The sequence below is a fragment of the Mycteria americana genome, chromosome 1 (genome assembly GCF_035582795.1).
Source record: "Mycteria americana isolate JAX WOST 10 ecotype Jacksonville Zoo and Gardens chromosome 1, USCA_MyAme_1.0, whole genome shotgun sequence".
Classification (NCBI taxonomy): Eukaryota; Metazoa; Chordata; class Aves; order Ciconiiformes; family Ciconiidae; genus Mycteria; species Mycteria americana.
The window spans coordinates 14,774,988-14,800,794 of NC_134365.1; the positions used below are offsets into that span (position 1 = coordinate 14,774,988).

The following is a 25,807-nucleotide window of genomic DNA, read 5'->3' on the forward strand; positions in this document are numbered from 1 at the left end:
ATGTACATTTTTAATAGTAAAAACAAAAGCAGGTAGTAAACATTTTGAAACAGATCATGTATTTGCATGCAAGCACTTCAGTAAGTGTGACAAATGTTGCCACCTCATGGACAGGTGCAGGGTTTGATTCAGCTCAGTGGTAGGAAGGAAAAGGGATGACGGAGATGACTCACTGCTGCCCTTTCACACTCTCCTGGGGGGGAAGTGACAGCTTGGCCAGAAAGACACTTTTGTCACTTAGATTCACCTGGAACTCGTTCATTGGGGTCTGAATCCAGAAGCCTGGCTACACACCTACAGGGGCGGGGCGGGGGGAAGAAAAAGCTACACATGTTCAGGGTATTTGACCATCTCCAATACCAGAGCAAGGTGTGGAAAGAATGGTGGTTTCTCCTTGGAAAAAAAAACCATAATGGTCAACACAGGACATGGTATGGTCTTGTACTGTCAAACAGTCAAGGAGTCAAGGCCAGCATTCAGGAGTAAAATATCTGGAGTTTTCAAGAAGGTGATAGAAATCTTCAGATTCATGATGACAATAATCTTGAATTGGGCCAGGGGATTTTCATACCCCATAAAGGTAGTGGCAGTTGGGAATTCTCTACTTGTAAACTGGAGACCAATGTAATTGTACTGTATTCCATCATGTATTTCCAAAGCTAAAGTTTTATGTTGTAACACCACATTGATTATTCACTATTCTGCCTCTTTTGGGGAACTGCTGCAGGAATACTCTGTCACCTGTTGAATTTCTCCCCTTCTGATGGAAAGGCTGCTGTGCCGTCCTCCTCTACAGGACAGATACACACCATGTAATAGCTTTTGTAACAGTATCTCAAAGTACATTCATTCCAAACGGCATTATAATTAGCACTTAATATAACTGGATGAGCATAAAAGGACTATATACAAAAATAAAACTTTTCAAGTTTGACGTTGGGATAGAACTTCAAGAATCACTGATTTTTTTAAAGTAAAGCTTTGTAAAAATAGATTCATAGTCAACAGTTATGAATGGTCTGAAAAAAGACTGTATAGCGATTAATTAGGAGTTTCCTATCATCGTGATCTCCATATAGCAGTGTAACAGTCTGCCTACATATGACTGAAGGGAAAGAAGGATTTATACCAGCTTGATTTTAAATATGTTCTTATGTTTATTATATTTTGCTACTCCACTCTCCTAAAATGGTGGCCTCAGGAAAAGCTGCTTTGGCAGGCAATTGCAAAGATTCCTGTGGAGAGGAAGTGAAAAGACTGGGCATACAAACAAGGGCTGCTGCCATGTTCAAAGCACTGGGGAGAGTTCATAGAGCAAAATGCAGTCCTAAGTAAATGGGTTTCAGGCAATTTCAGTGTTAAGATAACATCATTAAGAGTAGAACAGATTGTGCTCAAACCCTGCTGTTTATAATTAACACATTGCTTCCAAATACTCCAGGGTCCCTGGTAAATAGTCCTCTGCTCAGATCCACCCAGACCAATCAGAGTATTTTCATCAGGTTCCATGCTGGGCCAGCACCTGTTTGGACAAATCCAAAAGAGCCAAAATACTCTTCTTTCTGGCCAGCTAAGTGGAGAGATGAACACAGCTTGCCTTAGTCATTGTCACAGCGTCCATATGGCTGCGAAGCTTGTTTTCACAAGAAATCGTACAAATACTTTATTATGTCGAAGTTCACAGTCCTATAAACAAAAACACAGTATATTAGAGCAATCATCTTAACAGTGCTAAGACTTTAACCTGTTTGGAGACAGCATGTGCGGGACATTCTGCACAATCAAAATCAAGCAATATCTCCAAAAGAAATGCAATCAAAGCTGAATGAATTTTTGAACTTCCAGTGTTATTTACAGTACCTGTCTTCTGATTATTTAAACTTTGTTTCTAAAGATTCTAAAGATTCTAAAAAAGAAATAGAGCAGCTTTCTAGTAAAAAATGGAAGATTCTTATTTCGATCATTAAGCAGTAAAAATATATCAAAGTTAATAAGATTATATTTTCATATGGTAAACTTGATACTCTAGTTGGTGATGCAAAGCAGCAATCTTTTATGCTATTGAATGTTTTGTTCATCTTCCAAACCACCTGTTTTAGCATGTACGACGTAACTCCTTCATCTGTACTCATTTGCGGTCTGTGTTCTTTCAGTCTTGACACTAGTTGACCCATGTTCATAGCTAAATTTGAAAAATCCAAGAATGCCACTCAATGGGATAGAAGATTTTAATGTATACTTTTGTACTTTAATGGCAGGCAGAATGAAACAGCAGTAGAATAAAACATATAATTATTTTTTTGTCTCTAAACTCATTCTGCTATACAATCTAACACTCAGACTTTGGGGTTTACTGTTTGAATAAATAACACAAATTACTGCATATAATGACAAGTATAAAATTAAAAGTTTTTTTAAAGAGTATTCAATGATGCAAAAATAACCGCTCACAATGCTAAGTGAGATTAACTGGCTGAATGTCTTATTTGTTAAGACTACAATCATTTAATATTCTCTGCTCACGCATCATTCTGTAACCCACTTTTCAAAAAGTTTCTATAAAACATCGTATTGGGCAGAGAAAAAAGTTCAGAAATCGCCAAGATACATAACAAGAAATACTGTGTTTAAGTCTACTTAATAATCCAGTGACAAAATTAAAGAAATTAACTGCCACTGTAAGACTCACATGACATTGTGTCACTCAAGAAAAGTGCTTTAGTTACAAGGCTTTCCACAGAAACAAAATCACACAGTCTAACAAATGTTGACCTTATCAGCTAAATGAAACACAATCGTCCTGTCATAACAACTGGGATCATTAGAGACTATATGAAAAGATCCATTACATTCAACAAACACTAAGAGATCCCTACTTCAGCTACAGAAATTTTATGAACTTAGTTCTGAAATTCTTAAAGCAGAAATTAAAAAATTCCAACAAAGAAATTTCTAACCTTACCTTCAGCCAAATGTGTAAATACTATGTGCTAAAAAGCATGGGAATATCTCTGCAAAAACTGAATATATGCAATAGAATAGAGACAGACATGAGGTTCTGTGGTACTAACAGACAGACTGTGCATGGCCAGCAGTTATCACACTGAAAGCCACCAAGAAGAGACTCAAGTTTTCTACTCCAAAGAAACTCAAGTTTTCTTTTCCAAAAACAGGTGGCTTTCGTTTTTTAAAAATCCACAAACTTCACTTTTGCTTAAAAAAATAAAGGAAAATGAAATTACAATCTGAACAGCTTGAATGGGGGTGGGAGAGAGCATCATTTTCTGTCCTGCCCTTCGCACTCTTCAGCCTTCCATTAGGAAATATGCTAAGTAGCAAGGCTGAGATGGTAACAAGGCTGAGGTATCTGAGGATTTTAATGACTAACAAACTTATTTCAGTAGTATTACAGCAACAGAAAAAAGAATCAGGAGATGGGCTCCTTACTTGAAGTTTATTTGGTTGAAATGGCAAAGTAGTTCCTTCCCTGCAATAAATATAACCTCCCCATGCGTGGTTAAAAACTACAGGCAGCTGCAAGACTATTGCACGGCTAGGAATTGAAATTTCTTAAAGTACAGAAGATCATGCCTCTGCCCTGTAGCTAGCCCCATCAAGACATGGGGGAAACCCATTTATCATGGGTTCATGAAACCTTGTATCTTATCTATGGATTGTCCTCCTTAAAGATTTAACAAAGACTGTGGGTTGGAAAAGATACTTAATAAAAGAAGTGTAACAAAGGAACAAAGCAAGGAAAAAAAAAAGAGAACAGGAGAAAGAAAAAGAGGCCAACTTTAAAATCTGTCAGGTCATTTAAATGGCTCTATCTATACAGCATATAAACACTTCCAAATTACTTGGGGGGAAAAAAAGAATTGCTTTCTTCCTCATAACATGTAGGAAAAGTCAGTCAGGATATATATATGCACACCTGACCTAAAGGAAGGCAACCCAAAGCACTATATTGTGCACTGAGGTTTGAAGTGGCAGCGTCTCTCATGACTACTTTTTCTGGTAAGCGTGAGCTGCATAGCACAAGTTTTGGTCCTGTTTGGAAAATCTCTACCTTCTGGCAACTTTAATGGAGTCAATAAAACTCCTAAAGATGTTAAAGTTGCAAGGACAGGGCTGTCATTTCAAGTATCTTAATTCAAGGGCCCTCACAGTCAGTACAGAGTTTATGAACTGGTCTGTATTCACCGTAGGAGTTAGAGCAGAGACAAGAGCTTGGGGATGTCTGTACACACAATGATCCATGCTGCTGAGCAGATGGTCCGCTGTACTTGGTACCAGTGGGAGCTTTTTCAGGGCATCATTCACAAGTGACTTTATTGCTAGGAATAGCAAACTGACATAACGAAGCTGTGGAGATCCTGGCAGTGTGGTCCAGCCAGGCCTGAACCAGATGAAGTTTCATTTTATGGCCTGTCCAACTGCAAATTGAAATAAGTGTGTCTGTGGGGTTTACTGACAAGGCTATTGGACATTTCATAGCTCAGGAGAGTAACACGTGCACTGAGGTTATGGGATATGGTCTACACCACAGGCTCCTCTGAAGTCCCACGTTACAGAGAAGAGTTGTTCTTGAGAACATTTCTCCTCCTTTTCGCTACGTGTCATTTCTGGGCTCTATTCTGATTATAGACTCTTTATCCAAGATGTGCTAATAAGCTGGCTGCAGCAATAGGTGTGAGGTAATGCTGTTGGCATTTCATAAAAATGAGACATAGGCTTGATTGTTGCCTATGTATTGCATGCATTTCTGTCTGTAATTTATCATCATGTCTCCTGATGGATCTGGAACTGTTCTCAGACTCCAAAACTGAAGGCTCTGAATGAACAGAGCCAGAGCCGTTGAGGTATCTACATTCATTTATTGAATTAGTTTGTATCAACTACAGATCACACAAGATAGACTATGTGGAAGAATTCTTATAATCTATGTAGTTTTTATATCATAAGTACAACAACCACTGTTAAGAACTAAATATAATTTCAGATTCAAATGCCATAACGTGTCTTTTGGTAATGAAATGGACTGACATTTTAGAGCAGTATTTTCACATAAAGTCCCTGACCTTTATTAAGCACAAAACCAGTATGTTACTGTAACACATACTGCCACTGTAAGATAATTTTTTTTCAAAACAGAATTGGACTAAACTTATCTCAAGTTCAACACTTCTCATAAATAAGACTCATTCACTCATTCTTAGTAAACATCCATAGGTTTCTGTTCTGGTCAGCAGAGAGCTAATGACTGAGCAAATACTGGTTTTGAAGTCTCTTTCAAGTCAGCAAATACAACGGTAAAGGATCTCTAATACGCTCACCGGGCAATAGCTCTGATGAAGTCCAGAGATACAGTACATTTATATCGTGGTCCACCAAGCTGGTCATTATGGTCAACCATGGATAACAGCTGGAGAGTCACAAGAGAGGAGATCTACAAACAAGAGACATTAGTAATGTTAGTAATTTTTGCTAACATGAATGGCAGTGGCCAATTATTTTTTTTCCATTTGTCATTATTCTTGTATTTCTTTGGAAAGTCACTCATACTTGCTCATTGATTTTCACATAGTTCTGGAGCTAGCAAACCCAGGAATGCATACACATTTTCACCATTACATTTTCAGCACAGGCAGTGAGAGATACAGGCTAAACCCTTCATATCAAGAGTTATCCTGGAGTTCTGATCAGACAGAGAAAGGCGATGTGGGAAATCAGAATCATAGGCATGAGCTGAACATTTTCCAAATCTCTGCCTGACAACGAGGAGAGACTTTGATTCTCTTTCCTTTATACGTGAACACCTCCTCTTGAACTTTCACACTCAAAGTTGGATATTCCTGTGCCAGCTCATACCACATTTTGAACAGATGGATGTATTGCTCTACTCCAGATAAAAAAGATTTTGAAGGTTGGAAAGGAAAGGCTGGAAGACTGCATGCTTAAAAAGAGCAGGGCCTGAAAGAAGAGAAATTTGCCTACAAACACACATACAGTGTCTTGACAGAGCCATTAATTATTTTACCAAAACAGCAATGTACCAGCATATTTTTCACTATCTTTGTTCCTCCAAATGACGACTGTGGTATCACTGAAGTGCAGTCATGGGATGTCACTGCTCAGTGCAACCAGCCTGTTCTGTTTCTACTCCATTCTTCTGGTCTGCCAATATTGCATCATGCACTGAACTACTTGCTTATTTACATACACTGTAAAATTTATTATAATTGCTTTTTAAGCATGTTATTATCAAATGCTGTTTACCAACAAGACAATTCTTCTTACTACATACACCTAAAAATCCTAGAAAGTGTGTTTTAAATAAAGTCTCCCTTTTTGGGGTTGTCAGGTGCAAAAGTATTTCAAGATCATCTCTGCTTGGAAGGAGGGAGTTTAATAAGAACACTTTGAATCAAACTCCTTTGGTCAACAATGTCAAAAAATTACTGATCATACAGCAAATACAGGAAACAGTCTGATAACTGCAATTATCTTAAGACAATTTTAAAATACGTGGCTCTTATCTACTATCTAAATAAGAAATTATTTGTCACGATAAATAATAGGGAAAAAGTGTTCCCAAATTAGATAGAGTTAATTTTCTTCATAGTAGCTAGGAGGGGGCTATGTTTTGGATTTGTGCTGAAAACAGTGTTGATAATACGGGGATGTTTTCGTTGCTGCTGAGCAGTGCTTACACAGAGTCAAGGCCTTTTCTGCTCCTCACCCCACCCCATCAGCGAGCAGGCTGGGGGGGCACAAGGAGTTGGGAGGGGACACGGCTGGGACAGCTGACCCCAACTGGCCAAAGGGCTATTCCATACCATATGGCGTCATGCTCAGCATAGAAAGCTGGGGAAGAAGAAGGAAGGGGGGACGTTTGGAGTGATGGCGTTTGTCTTCCCAAGTAACCATTACGCGTGATGGAGCCCTGTTTTCCTGGAGATGGCTGAACACCTGCCTGCCCATGGGAAGGAGTGAATGAATTCCTTGCTTTGCTTTGCTTGTGTGCGCGGCTTTTGCTCTACCTATTAAACTGTCTTTATCTCAACCCACGAGTTTTCTCACTTTTACCCTTCTGATTCTCTCCCCCATCCCACTGGAAGGGAAGTGAGCGAGCGGCTGTGTGGCGCTTAGTTGCCAGCTGGGGTTAAACCACAAGAGGTAAAAGCAGAAAACAAGAATAATTTTCCCTGGCCTTTGCCATAGATGCCACTGACAATTCAAGGCAACAAGGTTACGTTCTATGAAGAACTGGTATCTGACCGCAGCTCTACTTTTCAAAAACACCAGCCAACCATGACCTATCTCTGTGTAATGATAATAGCATAGTAAGGAATTTCTGAAGAATAAATATATCAGGAAAGAGAGTATCAGTTCAAACCTTCAAGGAAGCACATTGCTATAAAAAGCAGCAGCAAGTTCTTACCAGTATCAATCAAAAAAAAAAAAAAAATCCGAACTCAGCAATAACCCCACTCTTTAGCTGAAAGCGAACTTGGTCTTCAAATTTGTGACAGCGCTTGCAGGAGATTGGAATAATTATTAAAGCTTTCCCTTAAGTGGACATAATATAAAAAAAAAAAGACACCTACCTGTGGAGAATAGAAAAAATGACGGTCACCAAGAATGAGGCAATTTTTATAACAGCCTGTGCTTAACATTCCTTTCTATGGCATTAGACAACAACAGTTTGGATGCCACCATTCTGCAAAGTCTTTGGAGTTAGGTTAAGAAATACTGGCCTACCCACATTCACAAAGACAAATTCCATTTACTTAATTCAGGACTATATATTACATTAAAGAGTAGCACGATTTACAAATTGTTAGCACTGACAGCATTTAAGAAAACTGAACTCAGTATACAGTAAATGGCTCAAAATCCAGTTCATGAATCACTTTGAACATATCACTGAATTGGCATCAACCTCAAACTTCTTATGTGTTTTTATTTTCTTAAAATACTCATGAGTTTGAGAGCACATTTTTCTACATTCCTCATTCAACAAAGTCCTTAGTCGGCGAAGAAGCATTATGGAGTAATCTGCTGTAACAATTGCTATTTTACACCCCAGCGCACCATTACTGGCAAATCACTTCTGCAATACGTACTTGCAGCCGGCCTCACATTCAGAGATCACCAACGAAGGAATGGCAGGATGCTCCTAAAAGCTCCCAACGAGCACAGCAAAGCCTAGATAGTTCGGAGTTGGACCCATCTCAGTTTTATGTGGGATGTAAAAGTGACTTTGCTGCTGCATTACATATGCTCCAGCAATACTTTAACAACAAATTGTAACCATTTTCTTTTCCAACTAGCACCAAATGCTATGTGTGTAACGTAAGGTCAGCAATGTAAAATTCCTCACTAAAGACTGACTCAATAAATCTGAAATAGCATCAGACTAGATACTGAGTTTCATTAATGTTTTTGACTCAAGATATTAATTCTAAAGACTCAATATACAATATTACAAGACAAATGAAGCTATTGATCAGAGTAACACAAACTTATTTAGCAAACTGCAACCTTTTACTCATTTCTTTTCACAAATCTTCTATTTATTTAGCTGAATAAAAATGTCATCACAGGGAACTGAGTGCTGAAACAGCATGTCCTGATCCTGAGACTGCTTAAAAAGACAGAAGTAGAAAGAACTGCCATTTTCAATTCATGCAGGTAAGAAACAGTTTTATCTCCAAAGAGGCTCAGTAGCGACAAAGAGAAAGAACATATATCTAAGGGGAGTAAACAGGGGCCAGCTCCCCTACAGACAGCCAAATGTTAGAAGCTGAAATACCTAACTTGTGAGTCTTTGGAACAGAATTCAAAACCTACTTACAGACGCCTAGCCTGTACATGGAGAAAGGCAGAGATCTCTGAAGGACTAATCCAAAAGCCTGCATGCTGAGGGGGCAGCAGCCTGGAGCTCCATTTGCACAGCTTTTTCAATGGGTTCAGGGAGAATCCAAAACAGCAAGAGAGTTCTGTCACCCCAAAGCAATGACTTCTTCATTTTTTCCTGAGGCAGCCACAGAACTGGGCCACACACATATTTTTTGCAATAAATTGCTTTGCAGGAGAAAAGATTCAATTGTGGTAGATGTGGAATTATTAAGTTCCTCAAATATTGTGCTATCTTTCTAGACCCAATTAATAAAAACAAGACAACTATCTTCACCAAATGGTTAAGAAGTCTTCTAGGACATAGAAGGTTCAATTCCCTCCTGACACAAGAGATTTGAGTCCCTCTTCACTGAACATCTAACAGCTAACTGGGGTGGGGGTTAGTGGGGGAAAGAAGAAAAAGCTATGTATGGTATTAAATCATTACCAGATCTAACTTTCATTCTAACTGCTTCTGGAGCTGAGCTATTTTGCATAAAATTGCATTCATATAAACAGTCTCTCTCTCTGTGCATACTCAGGGCATTCAGCTGGGAAAGCAGGATACAGTGGAATTAACTGGGTTTAAGACAGTGTATTTGTAGCAAAATTTTAAAAATCACCAATTTTCATGTTCTGGTAACTCTTAAGGTCCAAGTGCCACCTATAACTTAAGCATTGAAAAAAATGTTACTACTTCAAAAGCTCAGGTGTTGTAAAACTTTGGAGGCAATCTGTTATTAAATGAAGATATGTCAAAAGTTTGAAACAGTTGGGAAAAGGATGAATGCAATGTCAAAGTAATTGCACTTCTTAGCAAAAAAAAATTGTCAAAGCTTTTTTTTTTTTTTTTAAATACCATGGGTACAGTGGCTCCATTTCATTATCACAAAAGCTTGGGAAAAAACATCTGGCAAGAACAGACTAGAAACAAGCCAGAAAAACTGTGTGGGTGACATAAGAAAGAATATTTATCAAGAATGTTTTGAACAAAAGAAATTACAGTTGGAAGAAATATTCTAAAGCTATTCATAAAATTAAAGTTAGATCTGGTAATGATTTAATACCAGCAAAGTTAATAAGTAAATGGAATTTTCTACAGGAATAACAAGAAAATCTGAAGAAAAGTTACTGATCTGAAAGATGTGAAGGAACAGGTGTCACTGGTATGTTTAAAAATAAGCCACGACTGAGCTTTATTTGAAATATATTTGGTGAGAAACCTGCTGCTGAAAGCCTGGATGCAAGGTGAGAATAATCATAAAAGTATGGCAGAGAGTTGCTGCCAGGAGGACATGACTGCTCAGATTGCTTCTGGAGGTTCACTGGTCAAATATGGACATTGGAACCTCTGGAAAAAACAAAGCAACCCACAAGCCATCCTTAAAGGCTGCTTTTTTCCTGTCAGCCTGAGCTAACAGATGGGCCTTGCATCATTCCTCCAGCAGACACAAAGACTGGCTTTGTTAGTACACGGCTGTGTGGAAGCAAGAAGGATTCCAGAAGTGAGGGCTGTCTGCTGAGAAAGGCCAGGCTCTTCCCGAGGACACCATGAGAAGCCAGAAAATATTCGCGGAGGTGCAAAACACAAGCAGAATTAGGACCCGAGATACAGGGAAACACATGGTTTGTTTGGGTAAGCAGTGATTGATTATCACAGGAAAGAGTCAGGACAAAGTGTGTAGGACATCTCAAATCCATAGGATAAAACTAAACAGAGAAAGTGATGCTGACTATTGGGGGGGGGGGGGGGGGGGGGAAGGAGGAGGAAGCTGTTTCCTTAGAGATGTGATTGAAATCTGAGTGGTACATTTTAAACTGGACTAGACAAAATACTAATGAAAGACACTAGCAGGAACAATCTCAAACTGGCAGAGATGCAATAGATGATCTGTGAGGTATTTTTCATCTCCACAGTCTATAATCTTCAATTATCTTGCCCAAGGTGCAATGTTAATTGTAACTCTTCAGTCTGGCTTACTTTCAACCACAGCTTTAATCCGTTTTATGATTCTGAACTTCAAACTTATCAAGAAATTAAGAACTTTCATTATTTCAGTACCATCAAACAATGGTACTATATTCTCTCACAGTCATATTAAAATTTATACACACCCTAGCGCTTTGCAGCACCATCACCACATGGCTCTCAAAGCAAACATGCAGCTCACTGCACTTGTTCGAAACCCACCGCTGCCGGGAGCTACGTTCACGCGCATGCTAAAGCCACTGCTACGCAACAAGACAGTCTGAAAACCAGATGCCGTTTAGAAAACACATTTCAGTCAAAATGACTGCTGCAATAGTCTCCTGGAGTTAAATTCAATGACCCTAGTACAAATTATGTGAGCGTAAAAAAAAACCTGCTCAAAACGATTTCAATCAAAATTATAGCTAGAGTATGCTCAGTAGGTCAGCCTTGTTAGAAAAGCTCATACAGAAAGGTAACAATAGAACATTACAACTATATATATTTAAGCCAGCAATTGATCAAAACTGTTTTTATAAAAATTATTAAAAATAAATCAACACTTTTCTGAACACTTAGATTTTAACAATCAGGTTTTGATTCTGAATTATGTTTTACACAAGGCTTTTAATGCATGAAAAAAATACAACAGAAGAGACTGCACTAGGTGATATGACCTACCATTTAATCAGATCTTCAATGCTTACGCTGGGAAATCATTTCAGCGCCTCCCTTTCTGAAACTTCTTTTAGTATTTGGTCAAATTTTCTATCTACTAGTAGCACTCCAATATTGCCAACTATATCATACCATTCTTGCCTTATTCTACAGCCCTCCAAATTGCTTATGGCCTTCGAGTGTGCAGTTAAAGCACTCATTACTATATGCTTCAGCTATATATTTTACCTTCTTCTCAGCTTAATCCAACTCTTTTTTAAACTATCTTCTGAATGCAGTCAAAATGTTTTTGACATTAACAGAGCCAGCAGCAGAAAGGGGTATCCCAGCTACAGCCTCGGTGGTGCCCCACAGACAGCACTCTATGCCCCTCACTTTGGTAACACGCACATCGGTGGCCGTGTAGGACGCTACAGCGCACAGCAGGCACAGTGACCCAGTCTGCTTCACAAGACTTTTACTTCTATGAATGCTTGTGTTTGGTGTCTTTCTTTGTCCTGTATTGGTTATTTTTTGCATTTCTCTCATGTAAATATAACTTCATTCTTTTGTGTTGACTCTCCAGGACCTTGTGTGTTATTTCTTTATCTGTAGTACTATTCACCACTCTTCCCAATTGTTAAGTAATTTCTGCATCTGCCATCAACGGATTGACAACACTTTACCAGAAGACTTCATCAGATTGGGTCAAACAGAATTTAACGCTAATTACTAACTTGAACAAACTTTCAAGACATAAATGTGTTGACAAATTCCAGATGTGACAGTGTTATATTCACTAAATGTTTAATTACCATGGGGGGTGGTGGTGGTGGTGGTGTGTGTGAGGGGGTGGGGAAGAAAATCAACTGACTACTTCTGCTACCATTTATCCTTTAAAAACTGATGTTGCTTAGGCTAGCATGTTTTTTTCTTTTATTTTTATACCCATTTAAGGATTTAAAAATGTTTGTTCTATCGTGATGTTAGGGACGTTTAGCTGTTACTAGGAAGCACTCTTGACAGCCTGCCAGGGAAGGAGATGCCTATCACATTTTCCCCTAAGAATTATCATGCAACGTCCCTACTTTCAGTCTTGAGTACAATAAAGAATTTACTGGATTGAGATCAGTCTGTGTCACTGAAACCATCATGTCATACCATCTTTTTCAGGAATGCACTAGATTTTATCATAAAAACAGTAAGTTTTTTCCCCTCCAACACAATGACTCCCATAGAAGCCTTTTCCAGAATCTTATTGATACACAGACAGGAAAACTTGCTTCAGTTTCGTAAGTAATTTTAGTCAAGACCGATTTATTTGAATATACTCTTATATTTTAATGAAATCTTTTTGTTACTCTGCATCTCTGCCTTCACTGCCTCCTCTGACTTCACTTCACTCACGGCAAATCTATGTAATTTAAGATTTAAACAAGTGACCCTTTTGGCTTTTTCAAAGCTTCATCATACTGGTGGCTCAGTCATTTATTAACACAGCCAAAACTTCCTCCTCTTCCTTCAGTTTCTAAAAGATGATCCCTCTGTTTTTAGAAGAAATGTTTATTTACCCTCAAGTATATGACCTTGAATTTCACGCTGTTAAGCCCACTCAGTTTGTATCATACTCACCACCTTCAAGATATTTCTTGCATATCTTCATAGCAGAAAAGTTTACTAAGCCTAAGGCATACAACCTTGAATTTTACACTGCAAAACTCTTTCAGTTTCTACTATACAGGTCATAAGAATTCTCATACGGTATTTTCCCCACTGTATAATCAGCGTTCACCACTTCCGTCTTGTACCACTCAGTCTTGCTTTTTGTGTCCCGTTTACACTAAATAATTTTTGACAAAAAGTGTTGCCAATTTCACAACTTATTCGAGGCATAAGTGTGAATCTTTTGCCTTTTTCTTTTTCCCCTCCTCCCTTTCTGCACCATCCCACCCTCTCCTTTCAGACCACAGCACACCTTCCTGCATACTAGAAGCTGCCTTATTTCTAGCACGTTCTCCTGCAATTGGCTTCCTTGCAAGTTTTCTCTTCAATCTCAAGTGAAGCAAATGTATTTTCTTCCTTTGAGGAGACACTTCCTCACCTTGCCCTAGAATTCATATTCATATTTTAGAATCCGCTCTCTTCAATTAGCAGTCTGTCTTCTAGGGTTTTTCTGTTCAGCGACTGACTAGCTGCAGATCTTGACTCATCAGCACAGCATCCTTTCATCTCTCCTCTGTACTTTCTCATTATCTTTAGTCCTCACATCTTCTCTTCCAAAACCCAGTGCTTTCCAAAAAAACCTGCAACTTTTTAAAATGGGGACACTGAAACAAGATCCAGGAACACCCCAGGAAACTAAAAAGGCAATTTAAAAAAGCAAACAAGAAACCCAGAAGGAGGTATTTCTTCATCCAAATTTGTAGTTAAACTGTGACACACTTTGCCACTGAAAATTCAATGCAGTGGTAGAGGTTTTTAAGGAGTTAAGAAAGCAACCTGACACATTCATGGAAGGAAATGCAACTGCAGGCTGATAAACGCAAAGAACATCAACTTGGTGGCAAGCATTTAAGCCACAGGTAATACAAAACTGTAATGTATATCAGACTAAACTCATCCTCTGCTTGCTGGTCTTATATTTTTCCTACATGTCTGATATTAATTGGAAGTAGTCAGTTTTACTGTCTTGTAAGAAGTAAAACAGTGGGTAAGCCCACTTTTCGTGACTGAATGTGGCTGTTATAATGCATTCACCAAAGGTAAAGTGTATCATCTGCATCTTCTACATCCTACCACTTTGTGTTTCCCCTTTACCCTTCTCTTGGGTCTCTACAAGGGCTCTTTCAGTATTAATTACCATATTCTCTCCATACTCTGCAGTCTTAAAACAAAAAAGGAGGGAAAAAAAAAAAAGAGTAAGATGATGAAAATCCAGCTTCCCCCACCATCTTCTTTGTATCTCAAAAGCATTTGCACAGATTAGCCCTGCCCACTCACTGTTACAGTAACATCACTTTTTAAAAGAAGTTCAATAATGTATTCATTTTGGAACTATTATTAAAGGAATCTTTCAAAGTATTAATGAATTTGCTTTCTCTTCATTATTTTTATTCAACATAGAAATCAGGGAAAAGCCCTTTTTTTCTCTTAGCACATTTACTTTAGCATTAATCAATTTGCCTAAGGAGAAAAAGGAAAATAAAAGGCAATTCACAACAATCTTTGTCTCACTCCGCTCATCAATTTAAAAAAAGAGTATTAAAAAGCTCTACTGAGTGACGGATGGATAAAATCAGTATTTCTGAGTCACTTCTGATCCTTACTTTGAGGATCAATTAAAGTACTTCATAATGCCCTGAAAGGCATGCTAGAAATCTGCTTTTCTGAGAGGATCAAATTATTTTCTGTACCTGAGGATATATTTGGAAATCTTTTCAGAAATTTGTTAAAGACTCCTGGAACTGATCACAGGGGATTTTATTCTGATCCTCCAAAACATGCAAAAACAAGGCTTGAATGTACTTGCAATCTGTTGGAGGTGCATGCACCTAATTTACTCCATAACAACCTGGAAAAGCACTCCTGAGTAGGACTACAGACACGAGTTATAGACAGATAATTCAAAAGTACTCGCCTTTCTATTTCGTACTTTAAAATCAGATCAACCGAAGCTGGTAACAGATGGTCAAAGAAACACTTGGGGAATGATGTTTACAGTTAATTTGATTACTTAAGTCAGGTAGCTTCATAAAGTGGACACCAGACAAAGGCTGGCTATTTTTCAAGGCACAGGCAATAGCTAGCCAACAGAAGTATCCTTCTGCCACCCCCTGATTCATTTCTGCATCAGAGGTCTCAGGTTCCAAGCGTTTTTTAGAAGATGAGAAAGGTGACACAAAGATTGTTTTCCAGAAGCAAATCTTTGTGCAACTGACCAAGCATATAACCTTAAATCCCCAAATCTAGAAAATTTCCACCTGTTTTCTTGTCCTTCATTTCTAACACTTCTGTCCCACAATGGCAGCATTTCTAGACATTGCAAGACAAGTTGTATCAAGAACAGAAAAAAGTAACCCTAAAAATACTACCAAGTATCTGTCATACTGATAGGACTTGATACATTTACAGAGGGCCCTAAATTTTTAATGCTATCTCAGTAAAATATAGAACTGTGTACACAGAATTACTAGCCTTCTGCTGCTATATGAAGGAGTTCTGTTTGCAAACATAATTTTGTATTCAAAAATAATTGAAGCAATTAGGATTTTTAACCAGTCCTGAGGACAAAAATCAGTACTCTGTACATGCCATGAGCAGAAATCATTAAATTAAAGGAGATTTCTCATAATCATATGTTTGGGAGTATCTTTTAAGACTAAACTACCTTGCTTTCTCCAAGAAAGAAAAATATTCTCAACGTGTCTTACTGCAGTCTATTTTTGCATGATTATTATAATTAAGTGTTAAAAGAAGATCGATACAAATTGTGTATAAAAAACAAGACATTAAGAATTTTTAATTAAAACAACCACTCCAGGAAGATTTGACCCAAATACTTCTGAAATACAAAAATCAGGCATTTTAACCACAAGGCTAGACAAATGGTAAAATATACTGTAGTCTGAAGTGGGAGTCTGCTCTGAAAAATTACAATTTAAAGAGACATTTATTTTGTATCTTGAGATTACTAAACCAAATCTTTACAGACTCTCCACAGCACCACGCTACATCCCAACTACTCACGAGAAGCATTGCAGAAGACTGCAATCAACACCGTATTCATTGTGACTACATAAAACTCTGCACATTTTAGTGGTTCCATAATAGGAATAAATAGTAACAAAAATAAAAATAGAAACAACTTGTATCAATCCCTAAAGTACGTAAGTACATCATACTGGTACAAAACAAAGATCCCTCCTGGCCCAATATGCTGTCTCTTGAAAGGACTGGCAAAGGATGCTTAGGAAACTGTTGTATAACAAAATGTTACTGTTGTATAACAAAATTGTAAGCAAGAGAAATTTCCCAACATACACAACTGGCTCCTGGTAATCTTCATTTCAGGGACTTCAGTAATTAGGTATAAAATTGTTCACACATATGGATCTGACCTGTTGAAATACGACATTTCATGTTGTTCTTGTATTGTCAAACTGGAGCTAAAAAGATGGTTGAATTGTGACATTAATGCACCTCATCAACACATCAGAGGAGAAATTTATTATGAGGCTGCACATAAACACCAAGAAATTAGAAACAACAATACTGCCTAGCTCTCAGCAAGAGCTGCATATGCAGCATTGAGTCACACTAGGTTTTATGCCATCAAACAGGGGAGATAAAAAAAAAAAAAATCTGATTTACTTTCATATAAGACAGTAGTTAGAATTCGATTTGATACGTGATGTTGGATCCTGGACAAGCCAACAGTTACAAACAAAACCCTTAGACAACAGCAATTGAGAGGAACAATTACACTTCTGTCCAAAATCTTCCCTACCAAAATCAGGACATTTAAATTTGACATATTCCTGTATCTTTGTTCACAGGTATCCTTAAGCAGAACAGACAAAACACCAAGGATGAATGCAAGTTCCAGTTCCAGGTTGGCCAACTGTCACCACGCAGGACAAGAAAGAGAGGACTCTGCAAAGTCACTCTTCTCAGCGGTGGGAAATGGGCAGATCTGGAATCTACCCTCCCTGAGCATGCCACGAAACAAGATACTTGCCCTCAAGGAGAATATTCTGCTCTGAATCAGTAAATCTATGGCATCTTGGTCCTGCCAGGAGCAAGAGAAAGACCAGGATGAAGACTGTCACTCAGAAGTCAATCAACCCCTCTAGTTGCTTGAAAACCAATGAAACAAACCCTACTGTAACAGCACAAAGCTGATGGTTGTAACCTACAGTGAGAAATTTTGTTTTTATTTAAAAAAAGAAATCTACAACTATAATTTTAGGTACGCTACAATAGATGCTATAAATTTATAACATCCATTTTTGTTAGTCTTACTACAGAACGTAAAGCTTTCAGTCATCCATGAATTGATAAGTCATGAAATATTAAAAATTTAGGTTCAATGACCCATTAAATACATTAGATGCAATTGCAAAAGATATCTATAAATAACTTTATACTTCTTGCATAGATGATCCTGCAAAGCGGTCATAACTACCAGTTTTCCATCTTTTATTCAGTTATACTTGGTTTTATTAGATAAAGAGCATGAAACATCATCTGTCAGCATGAAACATCATCTGTCAGTAATTAATTGGAAAGGAAAAAACCCTGTTCTTCAAACACAACACTTTTTTATGCAGTTTCCATCACCCCTTAACGCAACTGTGAAATTCTGCTAGTTACACCATGTATCACTTAGCTTTTCTAACCTGGAAAAAAACAGATTCTGACACTCGTGTTTGGCAACCACATGTGTTGGGAAAAAAGTTAGCAGCCAACCAAGGCAACCAATGAACTAGTGAACCAGCGTGCGGGCACACCCATCAACAATGCTGGTCAATGAATTTAACTGCACTGTATCTGTAGACAAGTGATATGCAGGAAGGGAATGGCCAGGTTGGAAGGAGGGAAGAGAGAAATTTTGTATCAAATACTATTACACCTCAAGAAATCCACAGGGATTGCTTTGCTCTTTGGAGCAGTGACTATGTATGTGTTCCATTTAAATACCTGCAAAAGGGAAGCATTGCTTAGGAACAGTACGCAGCCAATTAGTATTTCTCCTGCCTTTATGGCATTCAAAGATAATACCATTTAGATGGACAGAAACATTCAAAGACACAACCCCTCTACAGATTCCTAAAAACATCTTACTATATACATTGAGTTAAAATTTGCGTAGTTAGTAAACATTGACTATATGGCTCCTACATCATCACAAATCATTTACAGAGCAACACAGTCTAAAATAGTAATGTGCTGCACAAGGCAATTTCCACGTAATTCAGGAATGGATTAAAAGCATAAAAGAACCTACACAAGGTGTCCTATTTTAGTTTCAGTGGAATACAATGCAATCAAGAAACATAAGTTCTCAGGTTTCCATGACTAATTAACATATTTATTTTTGCAGTTGATGGCTGTGATAGCCACTATATTTTTTGAATAATCATTGTGTCAAGACTTTTCTGTAATATTCAGTAATTATAAATCTGATTTTTTTGAACGTGAAAATTAAATCACCATAAAAAGGCTTAATCCCCCCAAAAGTACTATATTGATCACCAAACTCTGAAAAATCCATACAAGAGATCAAATAGAAAGGTGCAAAAAAGCAGGAAAGAATCAAGCAATCAATGAAGTCTCTTGATCTCATGGAGGAAAGATAGTCACCCTCCTACTAAACAGGGCTATTTCCTACTTTAAGTGAGAAAACACAGGAGAAAAACAAAACTGAAGAAACAGAGGGGAAGCAGTTATGATTTGGCAAAGACACTACTAGGGTCTGATGAAAAGCTACTTGTCATTCCCATCAACTGTGCTATATCCTGAACACTTTTCCACCTCCTTGGAGGCCTTTCACATAAGCTTCACATAAAGGATAAGCAGCTCCCATGGCTATCTTCTGGAATCTCTTCAGTAAGCAGAAACAGAAGTATTGCTCAAGTATATTTTAAAATGTCCATAGCAGAATCTGTGTTGCAGTCAATAAATGTTCAAAAAATGGTATCAAAGAACCAACTCATCAGGAAGTCTTGTTATCAGTCTGCTATTCCTCAGCAGGAGAAGCTCAAGCAGCAGAAACCAAAATGTTGTCTATGGTATGCTCTGGTTGAAAACACTTACCCTGGGGGCCTTTCCCTCTGCCACTGAAGACTCAGACCTGCTTTTCAAGAAGTTCTCAACACATCTTGTCCAAGACAACACGTTAAAAACAGAACACAGGCAAGGTGATTACTGCCAGGAGTCAGTTACTGGATCAGGACATCCAGACTATTCCTCTGAGGTGCCTGGCAGCTTGCACTATCTTAATGGCTGTATTCAAGTTTACCACCAGAAGCAACATTCTGGAAAGTAGCAGTGCAGATCTCCTCCAACTTAACCAGTGTTCAATACTAAACTCCCAAAGCTATCTCTGTCCTTGCACATCTTGTCCTGCAGAAGCACGGCATATCGTTAAAACTTAACTGATTTTATCTGGAAAGTGTACCAAGACTTCGTCATGTCAAGAATAATTTTAAGACCCAAACCTCAGAACTGCATTTCTAAGACACAATTTTGCCCTAAAAAAAAAAAGAAAAAGGAAAAAGAAAGAAAAAAGAACAGAACAAACGTTCATACAAAGACTTTTCTGTCTCTAAAACTGTTCTCAATTTATTTTATAACAGAGAAATTGGGCAATATGAATGCTACCATGGTAACAACTCACTTTATTGAACAAGAGAGAAAATAATTATCCCAAACCTGCATATCATGCAAGCACATGCAGTAAATTTAGTGCTGCCCTTTTTCCCCTTGCTATTTTTCTTCTTGCAAAAAGAAATAGATTTTGAATTTATACCTTATAGCAAGCCAGGCATCATTTTGCTTGTCCCTCCCACTTCTTTGTATATTTTACACCTCTTGAGTGCAGGATGTGAAGGACGCAGTTACTTACAAAAAGAAAAAGGGATTAATGAATCAGAAATGCTCTTCCCCCTCCTGAGTTAAGTACAGAAGACTCCTATGTAAATGCTTCACGCATTTAAAAAAAATGAAGCCCTAAGGCAAGCACAGCACATGCTTAGTATTCACTCAGTATGCTTAAACAGGAACCCTTACATTTATAGTAGACCAAAAGTTATTCATCTGAAAACATAAATTAAACGTGATTTTACTGTTCTGTCCGAATATTCTTTGTGATATTATGTTTGTGAACATATATTGTTATATTTTATATACAAGGGAGTATAATATTTTCAGAAGAACTGCATGGATTTAGCCATACAAATCCAATTAATCTCAATAGAAGTTGTATGGCTAAATCCCTGTGCTCGGCTTTGACATTTTGGAAGCAGTGGGGGAGGTTTTTCAAGTAGTGAATATGTATTATACAAAACTCAGTTTTCTCAAAGAGAAATAAAATAGCACGTAGATACTTAGAGATATCAAACACACACATTTATGTGACTCTGTCAAGAAAATCACATTCCTAGCAAAGCAGGCAATAATTTCCACTAAACTCTATTTTACCAAAACCAACAGTATTATCCTGCAGTCTATGAGATAAAACTAATCACATGTACATATTAGTTGGATAAATTATTCTTATTTTACCTTCAGTTTTGATCTTTTTACTTCATTTGCAGTGGATCTGCCTGTCTTGTATAAAATGTTAAAGAATTAATTTAATCTTGTGTTCACAGTTAGACAATAGCCAAAACAATGTGTTTGGGATACATAAAATTCATGTTTTTAAAAAGTCACTTTAAAGAAGTGACTTGGAAGAGCTGTTTAAAAAGATTATCTCATTTGCCATAGATCTTCCTCACTTTTTTTGGTTTATTTACAATCCTAAACAGCTTAAAGAGTAGAAACAAAACTACTCTCATCCAACTTCAGCAACAAAAAATGCAGCTAATTTTGGCTATTTCTTGGTAGATTTCTTCAGTTACTAGGAACAATTTATGTGTACACACATTCATGCACACATACAATACAGGCTGTGCAAAATCTTAATTCAGCAAGCTGTCTTCATGGAACTGGAACTCTCCAAACCATCCAAATACAACTTACATTGATACAGAATTCTTTCTGAAAGATAGACTGTAATGGTATGTCCTTCATAAATACACACACACATACCCGCCGCCCCCCAAATATATTTAATACCTCTCTATGAAGCTCTTACAGAAAATGAAAATATAATTCCAGTAATTGAACTTGTAAAACTTACAATTCCATATAAAAAAGGCTACTCTTAGCTCCCTTCTCTCTTCCCCCACAGCTGTCAACAACCAATACCAGGATTTCACTTCATAAATATCAACTAGCTGCTTTCCATCTTAAGAAACATAAAAACAAAACCACTAGAGATGTATGTTTCCCATACAGCAGTTGAACAGTTAAATCCCAAGAGTGTTGTAACTGTAGAAGAGACATAAATAATGTCGTTTTACAGTAATTTAGGTTTTCCCTTTGACAGTACTTTTTATATGGACACTTTTTTTTTTTCCAGTTGGAGCATAATTTACACACAGGCAGTGGAGACTTTTGTTTTTAAATTTTTTTAAAAAAGAAGAGAAGTAAGTGACCATTTGGGAATTAGCTGGGCATATAAAGTATTTAACAAGCAACTAAACGATAAGGACAAATTCACGCAACAAAAGCCATCACGCTGCAGTTTATTTTTCCTGTGTATGCATGGCTTGGCTGGTTGCTTACAGGAAGGCTTAGCTCATGTGCTAGTTGCAAAGTTTTATTTAAAGCTTGTTATATTTCAAATGAATAATGACCATTCAAGTAATGTATCCTCAAAGAGAGAAACAATAACCACACTTGTTGCCTGAAATGGATGATAAAGCTGTTACTTCATAAAAAACTAATGCCATTAGAAGTAAAAACATTGGTATATAACTATAAAGCAACATTTTTCTGCAGTGCTATGTTCTGAAAGCTTTATAACCTGACTTAAAACAAGTTTATAAAAGCATTAGCATGTTACAAAAAAATACACATCATCAATTGGGACAGCATCTGAAATAGTAGGCTCTCCAGCCAGAAGCTCTCTGAAAAGCTTTCTTTGAATTTTGCTTTATACAAAAGCTGTAAATTCTTGGGTACAGAACTTCAGTATATTAAAAATGCTTACCATGATTAAACATAGGTGATAAAACGTTTAATATTTAAATAGACTTAAATAAGAAATTGTTTTGTGAGGAAGGCTTTTATCCATAAACCTTTCCCAATGCAAAAATCTCAAACACCCCTCTGCCCATATCTCTTAACCTCAGCTACTTCTATCCCCCTCACAACTCAGAATCACAGAGTGGTTGAGGTTGGCAGGGACCTCTGGAGGTCACCTGGTCCAACCCCCCTGCTCAAGCAGGGCCACCTAGACCAGGCTGCCTAGGACCATGCCCAGATGGCTTCTGACTATCTCCAAGGATGGAGACTCCGCTACTGCTCTGGGGCAACCTGTTCCAGTGCTCAGTCACCCTCACAGTAAGAAAGTGTTCCCTGATGTTCAGAAGGCACCTCCTGTGTTTCAGTTTGTGGCCATTCCCTCTGGTCCTGTCTCTGGGCATCAGTGGAAAGAGCCTGGCTCTGTCCTCTTTGCACCCTCCCTTCAGGTATTTATATACATTGATAAGATCCCACTAAGCCTTCTCCTCTCCAGGTTGAACAGTCCCAGGTCTCTCAGCCTTTCCTCACAGGAGAGATGCTCCAGTCCCTTCATCATCTTTGTGGCCTTTCAGTGGACTCTCTCCAGTATGTCCATGTCTCTCTTGTACTGGGGAGGCCAGTTTGGACATAATATTCCAGCTGTGGTACTCACCAGTGTCGAGTAGAGCAGCAACTCCTTCCAGTTGCTCATTACATCCCTTTACACTCCACGCACCTTCTGCTCCTCCTGCTCCCCTACTTCTCAGCAGAAGATGCTCCACGCCCTATGCCTGGGTCTTGTTTAGGTCCTTGCTAATGGCCAGCACCAAGTCAAACAAAAAACCAACCTGTGCACGTACTAAAGAGTTTCCTGAACAGAGGGGATGAACGTGGACATCAATTTTCATTAGATTTGTAAGACTGAATACCTTTGAAACTTGTGCCTTTCTGTCAATTTCAGTCAGAACTAGATGTGCTAAAAAAAAAGGTGTGAAGGATACAGTGTACATAAAAGAACTGACAGATAAGCGATTGAGTCCGTTTTCCTTAGGAAACCAAGCTAGAAGATATTCAAGAAACGAAGTAGCACTCTGAAAAGCAGATACTGGGAATATAAGGTACATGCTAAAGATCACCACATTCAAACGTATTAAGTACTTGGGTGGGGCAGCCTTATCAGAGTTATCCTCAACAACTTAGGCAGTACTTCCCTGCTCCAGACAAAAAAATGTTTGGATGTAGAGGAATGTACAAGGCAGTAACTAAACACTGCCATGTTTATCCTTTATTTCAAGTTTGGTTTGTGGTGGTTTGTTGGTTTTTTTGGGGGGGCAGGGGGGTGTGGTTTGTTGTTTTTTTTAAAAGTATAAACCAAATCTTCTTTCTTTTAAAGAAGAAAATCTAGAAAACTGAAACAAGCATGAGATTCCCATGCAGCCTCCTCTGACCAAACCTTCCTGGTGGCCTTTAATAGTAGTAGCTTGTTGAAGAAATCAAGGATGAAATACATGCAGGATCGTCTGCTTCACAAATAAACTGTTCATTATTAAATCAGAAACGTAATTTCCATTCAGTTGACTAATGAAGTGATACCTCACTGTAAGTTTTTTCAGAGGATGGTCATCATTGTTATCTAGGTTCAGGGCTTAGCTTTTAGTAACAAAATGCTTATTCTTCAAGTGACAAGACTCTCGCACTTCTGCCTGAGTGCAATCCACAAAAAAATGCGTCTCCCTGCTTTTAGGCTGGCTCATCACCAGCCAGAGCCTGAGTTACAGCTCCCAGTGGCAGAATGCAGCCTATTCAAAACAGCATGATTAATTTAACTAAAAAAGAAAACCACAAGCAGAGAGAAATGGATTAAAAACCAACAAAACCCTACATACATATGGTCTTATCTGAGACTTGCCTTGTTAACATTCCACTTTTTTCAGCCATAGGGTGAAGCACTTGCTGGTACTGCCCGAGTGCAACTGCTGCCTCTGACACTATAACCCGAATGCTTCCCCCTCTCCAACACAACCCAAGGCTGAATTCAGGTATTGTTCCTCCCATTACAAAGCAACTGAAAGCAAGCCACTGCCAGGTTCCCAGAAAGCTGGGGAAAGGCTTAACTGCATTTAACCCTTAGGGCTCCCTGGAACCAGCCACGCGACATCCTCTGGTGCTAGGGATGCACACAGCACCGGTAATTCCCATGTTCTTTGAAACTGTTAAATGCTGTATTTGAGAATGCGACGGATGATACAGGCACAGAGCGTTGAAATGGTGCTATGAAACAGGAGAGTTTCATTTTCTTCAGTGTGATCAGGTGTTACAATTCTCCTATAAAGACCTAATGGCAGGACTACAGATGTAATATGGTATTAACAACTATTCACTTTCTGTTTTTTTCCTCCAACAAATAAATGTATTCAACTTTCCAAATTTGTTCCCCAGGTTCTCTGTAAGAGGAGAATCCAGTAATGTAATGGACTGACAGGAAGGCAGCTGTGCCCCAAAATACACTTTTTACTATTTCAATTATATGACCATTATTCACAATAAATATAAACTGCTACATTCCTTGTGCTCAGAATGGGAAGTAAAGATAGCAGTATATATGTTATGTTTACAGATGTCCAGCTTACCACAGCTGCAACTCGGTATTTAGATCTGACAAAGAAAAAGCTGAGACAATGAAAAAAAAAAAAAAAAGAAGTATCTCAAGTACTGATGAAAGTGACTGGCAAATCTTATTTAACCATGAGGTTAGACATATTTGGAAGAAAAACACTGGTGACTTACATTGGGTCACCCAAATATCTGACATAACCAAAGATTCCAGTGACACAAATGAAATTACCACTGAAGTCAGCTACTCAGTAAAGATGTAGTCCAGACATCAGGATTTAGCACAGCTGCATTTTTATCTGAAGCATTAAGTCTGTCACCTTAAATTCAACAAGGAATTAAAGAATTTCAGAAAAACATGGCCTATTTCAACAGAAATTAAATGGCTTTCCAGATTGATACTCAAATGTTTGCTTGCCTTCTACAGTTTAAGACTAAGTTGTATATTTTTCTGTATATTTATTAAGTATCATCACTTAATATCACATCCTCTTTCCCTGAACTTTTACTGTAGATTCCTACAGTGATCAAAGTGTCCTGGCCTATCTATGAGTTATAAAGTTGATCAGGTCAATGCCTGCGTGCCATTTCATATAATGTACTCAACTATGATTACATATTAAACAGCCTAAAGATAAAATAAAAACAAAAATTGACGTATTACAAAATAACTAAGACAAATACTTGCACATCTTTTCAGAAGCCGGAAAATGTCATTTTCCAAATGTCTCAATTCCTAAGCAGTGGGCAACCTGCAGATGCCTGTACTGTGTCAGTGACTCCCACTACAGAGTAGCCCTATATTAAGGATGTGTCTTGCATGTACGCACG

General features: G+C 38.0%; 1 protein-coding gene across 8 annotated transcripts in view; it reads right to left on the bottom strand.

Moving 5' to 3' along the window:
- Nucleotides 1-995: 995 nt before the first annotated feature.
- Nucleotides 996-25,807, bottom strand: part of ORC5 (origin recognition complex subunit 5) — a 76,558-nt gene continuing 51,746 nt past the window's right edge. For 5 of the 8 annotated variants that reach the window (XM_075491564.1, XM_075491586.1, XM_075491558.1 and 2 more), the window contains 2 exons: nt 5,337-5,449; nt 1,693-4,436 (listed from right to left, as the gene is read on the bottom strand). In XM_075491564.1, the coding sequence (XP_075347679.1) occupies nt 4,316-4,436; nt 5,337-5,449 (234 nt within the window). In that variant the 3' untranslated portion in view covers nt 1,693-4,315. The other 3 variants (XM_075491615.1, XM_075491575.1, XM_075491597.1) reach the window with 3 other exon arrangements.